The following is a 13226-nucleotide window of genomic DNA, read 5'->3' on the forward strand; positions in this document are numbered from 1 at the left end:
CAATTTCATTTCGTATGTGCGTGTTTGAGTGTGTGTGTGTGTATGTTTTTTGATTCGCATTCGCATTCGAAATTTTTGTTTATTACACAGACTGTTAATTGGAGACCTGCATTTGTTATATTATAAAGATTTTTTGCGCAATCTGAGTTAGTCGCAGACGAGTTGCGAATTGAAACCCTGTACCCAGAGACAGTGGCAGCTTAGTTTAAGTAGATGATTCAATCAATGTTCATTTGGTCTCTAACGATATGCTGCATCTGCTTGTATCTAACAAACGCCACCGCTTTGGCAGTCAATTTAAATATGGCTCAGATATTGAAATATACAAATGAGAATATGGATAGCGAAGGTTATGCCTTCTCGTAAGTATGTCGAAAAATCTAATTAATTATATTTTGTGTCATCTAAGAATATTAATTTTACAATTTCTCTTTTGTCGATTTGTTTAGTTTCGAGACAAGCGATGGGATTTCTAGACAGGAATCGGCCATGTTAAGGCATGCCGGTACACCAATGGAGGCTTTAGAAGTACAGGGTAGTGTGAATTGGATTGGACCAGATGGCATACATTATAAGCTCAATTATTTGGCCGATGAGAATGGCTTTCAGCCACAAGGTGAACATTTACCGCAATTGGAAACTGCTCGAATTGATCACTGATCCAAAGAGCACTGATCACGTGATCGGATTAAGTCGTTCTGTTTTTTTTTTTTTTTTTTTTTTGTTGTGTGTATATTGAAATAGAAATTAAAATTTGTGTTTTAAGACCAACGAAAACGAAAATGTATTCTAAACTTAAAAACCGAAATCTGGAGGCCAGTTAAAACTAGGGCCATGTCGCCTTGTCAATACCCTTTCGGAAGAATGTGTATTTAAAACCAAATTTTCAAATTTGAAACCACAATCAAGCTGAGATTACAGAGTCAATATACAACAGATATTAGACCTATATTTGAGGTAAATATATCAAAATTTTGGAGAATTTATGATGGCGTGACTTTTAGAATTTATCGGAGTTGGTATTTTTTCTCCTTACTCTCATCTCATGTATCCATCTATGTATATAGACGATTGTGTACCCCATATTTATACAGGATACTATCCAAACAGACATTGACTATAAGTCTTAACACTTTAGATCAATAGATTTTAAGTATTTTAGATCTTAAATTGATTAGAAATGCTATCTATTCTGTGCAAATCTTTTCGCCTAAAGACTTGTAGATCAAATGAATTATACCCATTTGGGTACAAGGGTATTTAAAAAGAAATTAGCATATACATACATATGCCTCTCAAAAGAAACAAACCAGTTTAATGGAGATGACCAAAAAAAAAAAAAAAAAAAAAAAAAAAAACCAACCGGTTCAATAATTGCCAAAAAACCAAAAAAAAAAAAAGTGGAAAAATAAAACAGTAATGAAAGTGAGAACTTGAACAAAAAGGGCAAGCAAAACTATACAAAAAGTCTTTTGTTTAACAATTAGCAAACGAATGGATATACATATGTATGTATGTTCATCATCACCTACGTCATCGTCGTCATCGTAATCGTCAACGTCAACTTCATGATGATCTCTCAGTCATTTATCAAATGGTAAATGCAAAATAATTGGATCCCACACTTGGGTTACTTCACTCCCAGCATCTGCAGCAGCATAAACATTTTGCTTTTTCCAAAATGATTGATTGTCTTCGCGCCCTTTAACAATAACTCTAGATTGTAGGGCAGCAATTTGAAGCCAACTGTTTGACTGGTAAAAAATTGTATCTCATGTTTGTATTTCTCTCTCATTTTTTTTTTTTATTTTATTTCATTTTATTGACTAAGGTCATCAACCAACTAACCAACCAACACACAGACCGTTCAATCTTGTATCTCGTGTAGCATCTTCACTCTGAATCAGAAAAAAAAACAGCAAATGCAAGCAGCTTGAGGTTTTCAACGTGGCTTTAATTTTTTTTTTTTTTTTTGGTTTTTGTTTCTTTCTTCTTTTTTTTTTTATTTTGGAGGTTAAAACGCCCAGTTTTAGTTTCTACGTAAGAGATAAATTGTATGTGTTAACATCTTATAGATAAGATTACATCGATCGTATTCCATTTACCATCTTAGCGTCATAACTTTTGATTTGTTTGCCTAAATATGGCAAGTAGGTTTTTCGAGCTATATACATATATTAGGAACTATTTGAAATTTTCCATTGTCCACGCAAAAACTCACACACACATTAACAAATGTCTTTGCCCTTACCTTTTCACACTTCTTCCACCAAAATCATTGTTCATGGCACCTTTAGATACACTTTAATTAGACTCTAATAAAAGTCTGGCTAATATTTAATTTGTTTACCCAAACTAGACCTAGACAAGATGAAATCATTTCATTCTCTAAAGGTCAACAACATCCAGTTTTGCTTTCATTCCATCGTCCCCGTATTAATACTTGAAAATCGTTACTTCATTTCAAATAAAATATAACATGAGCGAATCTAGAGGTGCGAATTGGGGGAGCCTTGCCCCTTAAAGAATGCAAGTAATTAGCTGTATAGTTAGATGTACATACATACATAGTTTGTTAAATATTTAGGCAGTTAAGTAATTATCTATCAGACTAGTTAATTCGGGATAGATAGATAGTAATACAGACTTGTATATTTGCATATAAGAAAGATGCAATAGATACACAAAATAACATAAATAAATACATAGATACACACATACATATGTATATAGCATCTTCACTACTGAAACTAATATGAAGCGCAAAAATTATACATTTTCCTTTTTAAAAACGTACATATTACTTTAAAAACATTTTTAAAATAATTTATACATTTTCATTGAAAAGTTAAAACTTGAAATATTATAAGTAATTTTAATTAAAAAAATGTTACGTGGTTGGTTAACTGATTTCTCAAGATTACTAGTACTCGAGCATTATTATTATTCTTATTAGTTTGTGTCTTTTTGCGCTTTTTTGTTTATTGTTTATTTCCTGTTGCCACTTTGGCAAACAATTTAAGATAATCTTTACTTCCTTACTACCAATGGCTGCTGCTAGTTGACTTAAATACTTATATGTACCTATACTCATAATGTGTGTACGTATTGGTACATATATGTATTTGTTTTAATTTGCTTTACACAATAATTTGTTGATAAGTGCAAAGATGGGTAAACAGAAAACCATTTCAAATTTTAATTCCAACGTTGGTTAGCCATTGACCTATTGCCATATATACCCATATATACATATACATGTATGTATGTATGTAGGTACATATATGTATATCTACACTTAGTTATACACGCGCATTGGCCAAATATTTGTTTGTAAGCTCAGTCAAACATTTCAAATTTCATTATCACTTGCCTCATCATGATCATCATCACCGAGATCATTATGATGATGATCGTTATCATGTTGATCGAGTTGAAGTTTTTAGCTCCCGTGGCGTAGGCCAATTGAAGATTGAGCTGATCTCAAGAGTAACGCTTAATGGTTTTTCCTTTTTTAAGGTGTTTTTTTGAATTTTTTGTGGGCTTGTTCAATTAAAAGCTTAAGACACTCATGAACAAATAAAAAACACACTCGCACACACACATACATACATACATGTATACTCCAAACGAACACTCATTTACTCATTCAATTGTATTCATCGCCAGCTAAAAAGATGCCTTCAATTATATGGCCACATAATTATGTGAACATTTGAGGTGTTTGTTATGGTATTTTTGTGTGTTTTTTGTGTGTACTTTTTTTTTTTTTTTTGTATTGTGGGTTTTCTGTATGAGTCGTTTTGGAAGGCCCGATTTTGGCCTGTCTCGGCCAGTTATAAATAGTCCAAGACTCATTAGAGAGCGTCACATAATTCATTCGAGCGTAATTGCAAGCACAAGCGGAGCGTGCCTCAATAAACAAATCGAAAACCAAGGATTAACTAAGGATTTCCCAACCTGCTATCACTTCCAATACATTATCAATAAAAAAATCGAATAAATATGCAGTCCTTCAACGTGTTCGCTTTTGCCTTGTGCGCCTTTGTTTTGGTGTCCTCTAGCCTGGCGGCTCCTTTGGATGATTCACATCAAGCTACAATTCTGCGTTACGACAATGATAACATTGGAACCGATGGCTACAATTTTGGGTAAGTAAACAAACCTTCGCGTTACCCATGGAATTAAAGGATACTAAGTTAACTGCCCAATACCTTTAAGTATTCAGTCCTTTAACTGATCCTTAAAGCTTTTGGCGTGGGAACTTACATTAAACTCAGCTTGGACAGGTCCGAATCATTCATTTGTAACATCAAATCTGTTTTCTGGCACTCAATTCCTATCAATTTGAAGTCAACTCTAAGCCTTGCAGTCGTCAAAGGATATACTCCACTGTTAGTCTTGAGAAATTGGCTTTTGCTAAGAAAGATTCTCACTTAATCATAGTCATAGTCATATATAGTCATTTTACACAGTGAAAAAGAGGCACACGTATAAGAACTATTTTCAAGCATTTTTGGTAGAAGGATTAATTGATTCTTAGACACTCTAATACACATAGTATTAAGGATAGTTGTGATATAAAGTTGACAAGATAAGCCTTTATTTAAGGCCGAGTTCCTGACGGACCGAGCTCCTTTCTGATTTCTTCAACTACATCCAATTTCGATACAGATGTAAACAAATTCTTCATTCTCATTTGCAGTTACGAGACAAGTGATGGAATTACCCGCCAAGAGCAGGCCGAACTTAAGAATGCTGGCACCGAACAGGAGGCTTTGAGTGTGCGTGGCTCGGTTAGTTGGGTGGCACCCGATGGCCAGACCTACACACTCCATTATATAGCCGATGAGAATGGTTTCCAGCCACAGGGTGATCACTTGCCACATAACTAAAGGGGAGGCAAACCAATGGCTCAGCCAATTTTAGCTTAATTTAAACAGTATTTTTTTACTTTTTTTTTTTTTTTATCTTTTTCTGTTTGTTTTTTGATTTTTGTATGGAGTATTAAAAATAACAATAATAAAGAAACAGAAAATGAAATTAACATTTAAAAGTTAATGCATTTTACAAAGAAAACAAGTTTCCCCAGTCATTGGCATTTGCAATGGATAATTACAATTAACGTTATGTCACCTTATAGTATATACAATGTACAGACAGATGCTACATATACATATGTATGCATGTGTCAGAGGGCTATATACTCTGAGAAAGTTTCTACTAACATCTATTATTAATACATTTATTAAAGATAATTACAAAGTATTTCGTTTGTTGCGACAACAAAGATTTGGCTTTAGTGTGTAATTAAATGCGTTTCTTGGTCTATGGGTTCTTTTTTTTTTTTTTTTTGTTAGATTTTTAATGATTTTTTAGTTTGTACTTTTTTTTATTATCGGCTTGGCATTCTTCAGCGGCATGAAGATTTTATGATCGACCAATCAACCAGGCACAGGCTAGGCACATAGGCTAGTCAAAAGTATAAATACCATCGTTCTTTTGCCATAACTAATCACTATTATTCATACAAGGTAGTTGATTTTAAGTGTGACGCGACAAGAAAATGCAATTCAAATCCTTAACCTGTGTGAGCTTTTTGCTATTGTCCTTTGTCTTTTGCTTGTCTGTGGCCGATGAAGGAGATTCAGAGGCATATATAACGCTTTATGAGAACGAAAAAGGAGGCGATAGTTATAAATATACGTAAGTTATTAGATCAGTGCTGTGTTTTTCCAATTAAATTGTTTGTGTCTCCTTTTTTTTTAGCTATCAAACGAGTAATGGCATTTCACAGACCCAGGAGGGTCGTATTGCAGAGGGCGCTGACAGCGAACAAGGTGGAATCAATGTGGAAGGCACTGCGGAATGGACATCTCCGGAAGGCAAACGATTTCTGATACAATATAATGCTGATCAGTACGGTTATCGTCCTCGATTTAAGCAACTTTCTTGAAATTCTATCGAATATTTTAAAAATTCAGACACAAAAAATAATAAAAAAAATACGCATTTCCTAAAAAAAAACAAAAACAAAGCCTCTATTTTGTAATTTCTATAAGTTGATAAAGCCCACAAAGAAAATCCCCGACTCTAAAGGCTTTGAAACCAAATATGTATGTACTTATATAAATATCCCTTTCATTACAAGGAAGTTGAATAGAAATGTGTATCATTTAGGAGAAAGGCAATATCAGTTCAAGGAACATGTAACCATGACACTCAACTAGAAAATTATATGAAATAACGAAGTAAGAACTTGTTTAGATGCAATAGCTGAAATAATTTAAAAACGCAGTCCTTGGTAGATGAGTTGTCCAAATGGCCCAGTCATTTAGGCAACTGAACAAGGAGGATCCGGGTTCGAATCTCAGTCTAGTTTTCGTCTAAGCCGAAGGCCTTAGTTGACAGTGCTTGTAAAAATATTAGGTTGATAGTTTACAACTATATCTTATACTTATTAATATTAGATCTATCTTTAGACTGTGTCACATGGCATTTCATGGCAAAATATCGCAACAAATGAAAAATTTAAAACGAAATATATGAATTTTCTAATTTCTCCCCTGTCCAATTTATAGTTTTCAAAAATTAAACAAATCAACAAATCCATTAATTATATTTGTCTTAAGCTTTGTGTTAAAAGGTTGGCTTTTAAAGATACAGGCAATAAAATTTTTGCATTTTCTGTTTATGTGTGTGAACTCTTAATGTATGCTTCTTGCCTTTAGTTTTTATGCTTCTCAATTGAACCAGTTTGAAATAGAAAAACAGCAAAAAAAACAAAAATTTGAATATTTTTTTAATTTGTATAAAAGCATCAAGATGGGCCATCAAAGTTATCATTTGTCTTCGTGAACTCAGCGAGAACTACCATAACAGCATCAAAATGAAATTCGTCATTGTTTTCGTTGCCCTCTTCGCTTTGGCTTATGCCGCTCCTGCTGAAGTTTCTGTCGTTCGCTCCGAATCAGATGTTGGACCTCAGGGCTTCAAATATGCGTGAGTGACTTAAGATTTTATTCCTGTGGACTATCCTTCTGATCATTATCTATCCTTTAAATGCAGTCTTGAGACCTCTGATGGTACCATACAAGAAGCTGTGGGAAATCTGATCAACCTTGATGCCGAAAATGCAGCTATCGCTGTCCATGGCTCTTTCTCCTTTGTGGCTGATGACGGTCAGACCTACACAGTGAACTATGTTGCTGATGAGAACGGTTTCCAGCCACAGGGCGCTCATTTGCCCATTGCCCCTGAGGCTTAAGTTGCCTTGACCATTCACTAACCATTGAGATTAACTAGTCCTTGATCCTTGTCTAGTGCATGTCAAATGCAAATTGTTAATTTTTACTAGAAGATTACTTCAAAGAAATGAAAAAGAAAAAAAATACGAGTATAATAAAAAAAAAACTATTACAAAATAACACATATCTGCCTTCTTCTTGAACAGTTTATTTTGCATAAAATAAACTGAAACTTTAATAGTATTATTTATTAAACATAACTTCATAAAAAGTCTACACAATTTTGCTAAAATTGATCAAAACAAATGTCTAACAAATGTCTAAGATAAAATGACAATAGAAACATTTCAAATGTTTTGTTAAATCGTATTGCCTTCTTTTATCTTCCTGTTCTTACAAGTACAATTTTTGAATAAAAAATTCATACGGAACATTATCCGAAAATAAAGATTGTCTCGGGACTATATTTACTTAGGTAGCGAAACTACGTTTAACAAATCATTGACCTTTTCTTTGGTCAGATTGCAAATTTTGGAACTGAACTTTTAAGCCAAATCCGAACCCGGATCCTTGTAAAACAAATACTTATGTTACCAAGCCCATGTATGTATGTATATTAAAATCATTGAGAGAAGAAATCGTTTCACCGAATTGAATAAATTTGCATAACATGTTCTTAGTCCAATAACCGAAATGAAATCAAAAGTAAGTAGCCAAATTCTGACGCAATAAACTAGAGTCGGTAGATACATTTGAAGAATAGTTAGTGGACTAGACTAGACATATGTACATGAGTAGAAGAAGTTAAAGATGTTTCAGGTAAACGGCCTGTTTTATTTTCTCAGCTCATCTCATCTCTTCCTCTTGTTTATTATTTAGTTTTATTTTTGGTACTTTTATTGAATTTTTGCTGCTTTGCTGCTGGGCGACCTTCGGTGCACAAAGAAATAAAATACAAAAAAAAAAAAAAAAATTAAATAAAATTTTTGCAAAAAAACAAAATACAATTTTTCGTTTTATTTTAGCGCGTTTAAACTTGTTTGATTTTTTTTTATTTTTATATATATGTACATACATATAAATATATATATATATACATATATATTTTTTTTGGTTTTGGTTTCTTTTTTTTTTTTTTGTAATTAATACATAATTAAAGTCGCGCATATTGAAATATGTGTGCGAACGAATGAAAACGAATCTTTTTGAAGGTTAATTTCAGGCGTTTATTTAAATTTCATGCCATGCTAATGAAATTTTGGAAGATGCCCAGACAAGCCGAGATACAACAAACACACGCGATCTCACATATACAAATACAATAAAAGAGATCCGTATGTATGAACGAATATATGTACACATAGCGACGACTAACATAAACTAACCTAATATGCATAAAATGATCGGAAACTAGTTTCGATTTGCATGTACAAAAAAGGAAGATGAACAACCGCATCGAAAATGTGCTGATCCGTTGACGTCTACTGACGTCGATGCCAAACGCCCAAAAAAATGTATCTTTCCTCCGCATTTACATATGTGTCTATTATTGGAAAACGAACAAAAAATAAATTATATACATACATACATAATTATATACATATGTATGTACATACAAAGTTTAGTTAAGCATTAGAAGCTTCCACTTTTCGCACGTTTTTCTTTAATCTTTGATAGTTTTGTTTGGTTTTTGTAAAGAAATTTGAATACATGTTGAATAAGTTTTGGTTTTTGGTTTCGGTTTCAGTTTATTTTGTTGAATTGTTGTTAGGTTAACTTCCTAACTAATTTGTTAGATGATGCTGCTAAAGATGATGATCATGATATGCATATTTTGTTTTTGTTTTTCTCATTTTCATTCAAAATAGTTTTTTTAGACAGAAAACTTGAAAAGTTGTGTTTTATGCCACTAAGAAACTCGCTTAAGCACTTTAAGTAAATTGCATTTTTATTTATATATATTTGTATGTATAAATAAATATTTGAATCTAACAAAAACAATGAAAGAATAGAAAAAAATTATATCTTTTAGAGGCTTTCTACTGTATGTAGTTAAGTGATCTGACATTTTTTTTTATCACCAATTAAAGTAACATTTAAAATTAATTGCACAGATTTCTATTGATTATTATCTATGTATGTGTTTATCTAACTATTTTTTGGCATGAACAACTTAGAGATGATTGAAATCGGTTGTTTCAAAATGACTGTAAACAAACTAAAGGGCTTTAGCTAACTAACTCTGTCCTAGAGCTTAGATAGTCCAGCCGAAAACATTCAAATTTAAAACTATCTATATAGATATGAATATAGTTAGTTCTTCTTTTTTTTTTGTTTGGTAATTTATACAATGATAACCAGTTTCCCATATATTAAATGTATATGTATTATCTACAAAATTATTAAAATAGATTTAAATCTTAATGCTTTTGACGTCAACACTTGAGCTTAAAAAGTTGCATTAAATTTTCACAAATAGATTTATGAATTTTAGATATTTTACTATCAAATTAAATTAATTTATTATTATAGATTTCTTCATTGTCCACTTCATTTGTTTGATTAAACCAACTAAAGTTTAAGATGTGGCAAGTGTTAATAATAAGTTTCAATAAAAAGAAGAGCAAGATGAACAGAAACAATGAAAGGGGGAGGGACGAAAAATTTAATGAATTTTTCGCACATTGCTTGTGTCTTACATACATAAAGATGCGTACACACACACCCATCGGTATGTGTGTATGTGTATACTTATATGATTTAATTATGAACTTTTTAGTTGGGTTTTTTGTTTTTGTTGTTGTTGTTGTTGTATTGTTTCCAGTTCGATCAGACGAGATGCAAACTACTATGTAATCAAGGTTCGGCATTAAAATTGAGAAAACTTCGGCAATTGCAGGCACTTCGTTTCGGTTTGGACTATAAAAAGGTTGCTCCAGCATTATTGAACCATCATTCGACAACTACCTATCCAAGTGCACATCCAAGCAATAAAAAAAACAAAACAAAAAACCCAACCAAACAATCATGAAGTTCGCCATTGTTTTTGTTGCTCTTTTCGGACTGGCTCTGGCTGCTCCTGCCTCATCTAGCGATCAGGCTGCTGAGACTGTGCGTCAGGAAGCTGATGTTCATGCAGAGGGATACAATTTCAAGTAAGTGTAGCCAAAGATCTCATAGATATGAAGATATTTTATTTTCATCATCTTCCACATCAGCTATGAGACCAGCAATGGCATCTCTGGCCAGGCAACTGGTGAATTGAAAACTCTTGGACCTGAGGAATCTGCTGTCGTATCCAAGGGCTCATACAGCTATACCGATCCTGAGGGACACCAGCACACCATCACCTATGTGGCCGATGAGAATGGCTTCCAACCACAGGGCGAAGACATTCCAGTCGCTCCCGTAGCTTAAAGGGATTCTGAAGAGCTTTTCATCAGCTTTGATCCTACCTATATAGGTTTTAAATAATTGTTGAGTATTAAACTAAAAAAGAGCAAACAAAATGTGCAAACAAAAAAAAAATGTTTAAAAAAAATATGCAAAATGTGAAAAACAAACGACTAGTTCCAAGCAAATAAAATTGTTATCAATATATAAAAAACCAAAATTCAATATAACGTTGTTCTTTTTTCTGTTTTTGTTTAAGTGAATCTAAAGGAAATACAATAATCAATATCATCAAAATTATTAACAAAACAAAACTTAAATACATTGTGCATTTAAAAAACTATATAGAGTTTAAAAGTTTAAAAATCTCATAGTGATTGTAACATTACTTCATCTAAAGTGACTTTATTTTGGTTACAACAAAATATTTACTATTTAGAATCAACAAAGGAAAATCGATTTTAAATATACATAGTTAAATATCTTAAGGTTGATAAAAAGCTAACACACATTATAAGGATAAAGGACAAAGATATAAGATATATGGGGATCCGCCATAAACTAGCCCTCACTCTGTAGTGGGTTTCTAAAAATTTTACGAAAATTATCTACCTAAAAACAAAAAAAAAAAAAAAAGGAATCGCTGGAATTTTAAAATAATTCGTTCTTGTTAGGGGTGATGTGTCCAGAAAGGGCTTTAATTTCTTAAAAACTCAAATGAAGTGTAGGCGAGCCTTTTACAATTTTAATTGCAGATCGACCTTTAAAGCCTCTGATAAATGCTTTAGACGCAAAAATTTATAAAAAATGTCTTTCAGTTTTAAATCAAATTAGGATTCAATTTATAATTTTCTCATTTAATGAGTTTCAAATTGAAACCTTTTTGGTCATCAAGAATAGTTAGTGCTATAGATTGACACCAAGCAAACCTAATATGTATCACTATAACAATCTTATAAATAATATATTATTTACTATTTACTACTATTATTTACATTACTACAATTCTAAACTAGTTCTTTTATTTAATTTTATTCGCTTCATTTTTTTAAATTGTTTGGAACAAACGTTGGTCGCTTTTAAGGTAATAGAGAATACAAAATTTGCATATTATATGTAAGCTCTTAGTTGGAGAAGCTTGCCTTTAGTTTTTATGCTTCTCAATAATATGTTGAACAAGTTTTGGAACACAGATAAAAATTACTAAAAACTAATTTGAATATTTGGCCACAACCAAATAGCAGCCAACTAACTGGCATGTATAAAAGCACCAAACAAAGCCATCAGAAGGTATCATTTGTCTTCGTGAACTCAGCGAGAACTACCACAACAGCATCAAAATGAAATTCGTCATTGTTTTCGTTGCCCTCTTCGCTTTGGCTTATGCCGCTCCTGCTGAAGTTTCTGTCGTTCGCTCCGAATCAGATGTTGGACCTCAGGGCTTCAAATATGCGTGAGTGACTTAAGATTTTATTCCTGTGGACTATCCTTCTGATCATTATCTATCCTTTAAATGCAGTCTTGAGACCTCTGATGGTACCATACAAGAAGCTGTGGGAAATCTGATCAACCTTGATGCCGAAAATGCAGCTATCGCTGTCCATGGCTCTTTCTCCTTTGTGGCTGATGACGGTCAGACCTACACAGTGAACTATGTTGCTGATGAGAACGGTTTCCAGCCACAGGGCGCTCATTTGCCCGTTGCCCCTGAGGCTTAAGTTGCCTTGACCATTCACTAACCATTGAGATTAACTAGTCCTTGATCCTTGTCTAGTGCATGTCAAATGCAGATTGTTAATTTTTACTAGAAGGTTATTTTAAAGAAAACAAAAAAAGAAAAAAATGCGAGTATAATAAAAAAAAAAGTTATTAAAGAATAATTCATTTGTCGTTTATTTTATGAAATTTTTTTAGAGAACTCATCTATGTACATTTATTCCAGTGTTTCAAATTTTAGCCATAATGCATATCCCACCCCTTGCATTATAAAGTGAAAGGCCATTATCAAGCCTTTATATAAAATATATATGTTTAATACATATTAGGAATATACATATATAGAATATCTTCGAATTGATTTTATTCAAATCGTTATCGTTATTGGTGGTCTAATTATTGATTTTTCACTTGATATGATTAATCATAAACATTTATATTTATTTATTTATATTGTGATTGATCATAAACGTTTGTATGTTGCAACTCTCGGATACATACGAAAATAAGTACATACATATATTCATACGGTAAACTAAGATGTTAAACATTGTTGGGCAAGGACTAATATTCTTTGGACCGTTTTGATTTATGCTTTAATTTTTTACCACAAATAATAAAAGGTTTATATAAAGAAACTGTTTATTAACTCAATGCATTGGGAGTCTGGCTAAAAGACTGGTGGAAAATGATGAAGAAAAAGGGAATTTTAAGATAGCATGCGTTAAAGTAAGGGAAAAAGCAAAAGAAGATGGAATGAAAAGAAAGTACTAGTAAAATACAATGGATCTATTATATACATATATGTATTTACATGTAGGTATGTATAAACGTATACGTATACATACATCCGTATATTCGTCTGTATGT

At 32.4% G+C, this 13226-nt stretch overlaps 5 protein-coding genes across 5 annotated transcripts; all 5 read left to right on the forward strand.

Moving 5' to 3' along the window:
- The first annotated feature begins 303 nt into the window (after window positions 1-303).
- Window positions 304-660, forward strand: Cpr65Aw (Cuticular protein 65Aw). Its single transcript, XM_068287109.1, has 2 exons — window positions 304-362; window positions 450-660. The coding sequence occupies exons 1-2, from the start codon at window positions 304-306 to the stop codon at window positions 658-660; spliced, it is 270 nt and encodes an 89-aa protein (XP_068143210.1).
- Window positions 661-3917: 3257 nt separating this feature from the next.
- LOC137574587 (endocuticle structural protein SgAbd-6-like) lies at window positions 3918-4895 on the forward strand. Its single transcript, XM_068286950.1, has 2 exons — window positions 3918-4151; window positions 4706-4895. The coding sequence occupies exons 1-2, from the start codon at window positions 4006-4008 to the stop codon at window positions 4893-4895; spliced, it is 336 nt and encodes a 111-aa protein (XP_068143051.1). The 5' UTR covers window positions 3918-4005.
- A 1994-nt stretch (window positions 4896-6889) lies between these two features.
- On the forward strand, window positions 6890-7267 carry LOC137574632 (larval cuticle protein 65Ag1-like). Its single transcript, XM_068287010.1, has 2 exons — window positions 6890-7002; window positions 7069-7267. Exons 1-2 carry the CDS (start codon window positions 6890-6892, stop codon window positions 7265-7267), a joined length of 312 nt encoding a protein of 103 aa, XP_068143111.1.
- A 2945-nt stretch (window positions 7268-10212) lies between these two features.
- Window positions 10213-10860, forward strand: LOC137574588 (larval cuticle protein 65Ag1-like). Its single transcript, XM_068286951.1, has 2 exons — window positions 10213-10402; window positions 10466-10860. Exons 1-2 carry the CDS (start codon window positions 10275-10277, stop codon window positions 10662-10664), a joined length of 327 nt encoding a protein of 108 aa, XP_068143052.1. The 5' UTR covers window positions 10213-10274; the 3' UTR covers window positions 10665-10860.
- Window positions 10861-11980: 1120 nt separating this feature from the next.
- LOC137574545 (larval cuticle protein 65Ag1-like) lies at window positions 11981-12358 on the forward strand. Its single transcript, XM_068286899.1, has 2 exons — window positions 11981-12093; window positions 12160-12358. Exons 1-2 carry the CDS (start codon window positions 11981-11983, stop codon window positions 12356-12358), a joined length of 312 nt encoding a protein of 103 aa, XP_068143000.1.
- Window positions 12359-13226: the final 868 nt, after the last annotated feature.

The sequence above is a fragment of the Drosophila tropicalis genome, unplaced genomic scaffold (genome assembly GCF_018151085.1).
Source record: "Drosophila tropicalis isolate 14030-0801.00 unplaced genomic scaffold, ASM1815108v1 contig_463, whole genome shotgun sequence".
NCBI lineage: Eukaryota > Metazoa > Arthropoda > Insecta > Diptera > Drosophilidae > Drosophila > Drosophila tropicalis.

Excerpts from the sequence above, each read along its gene's own strand:
- Cpr65Aw (XM_068287109.1), top strand. The coding sequence starts at position 304 with ATGGCTCAGATATTGAAATATACAAATGAGAATATGGATAGCGAAGGT. Across the intron at positions 363-449 it reads AGCGAAGGTTATGCCTTCTC|TTTCGAGACAAGCGATGGGA; the intron begins GTAAGTATGTCG and ends CGATTTGTTTAG.
- LOC137574632 (XM_068287010.1), top strand. The coding sequence starts at position 6,890 with ATGAAATTCGTCATTGTTTTCGTTGCCCTCTTCGCTTTGGCTTATGCC. Across the intron at positions 7,003-7,068 it reads CCTCAGGGCTTCAAATATGC|TCTTGAGACCTCTGATGGTA; the intron begins GTGAGTGACTTA and ends CTTTAAATGCAG.
- LOC137574588 (XM_068286951.1), top strand. The coding sequence starts at position 10,275 with ATGAAGTTCGCCATTGTTTTTGTTGCTCTTTTCGGACTGGCTCTGGCT. Across the intron at positions 10,403-10,465 it reads GCAGAGGGATACAATTTCAA|CTATGAGACCAGCAATGGCA; the intron begins GTAAGTGTAGCC and ends CTTCCACATCAG.
- LOC137574587 (XM_068286950.1), top strand. The coding sequence starts at position 4,006 with ATGCAGTCCTTCAACGTGTTCGCTTTTGCCTTGTGCGCCTTTGTTTTG. Across the intron at positions 4,152-4,705 it reads ACCGATGGCTACAATTTTGG|TTACGAGACAAGTGATGGAA; the intron begins GTAAGTAAACAA and ends TCTCATTTGCAG.
- LOC137574545 (XM_068286899.1), top strand. The coding sequence starts at position 11,981 with ATGAAATTCGTCATTGTTTTCGTTGCCCTCTTCGCTTTGGCTTATGCC. Across the intron at positions 12,094-12,159 it reads CCTCAGGGCTTCAAATATGC|TCTTGAGACCTCTGATGGTA; the intron begins GTGAGTGACTTA and ends CTTTAAATGCAG.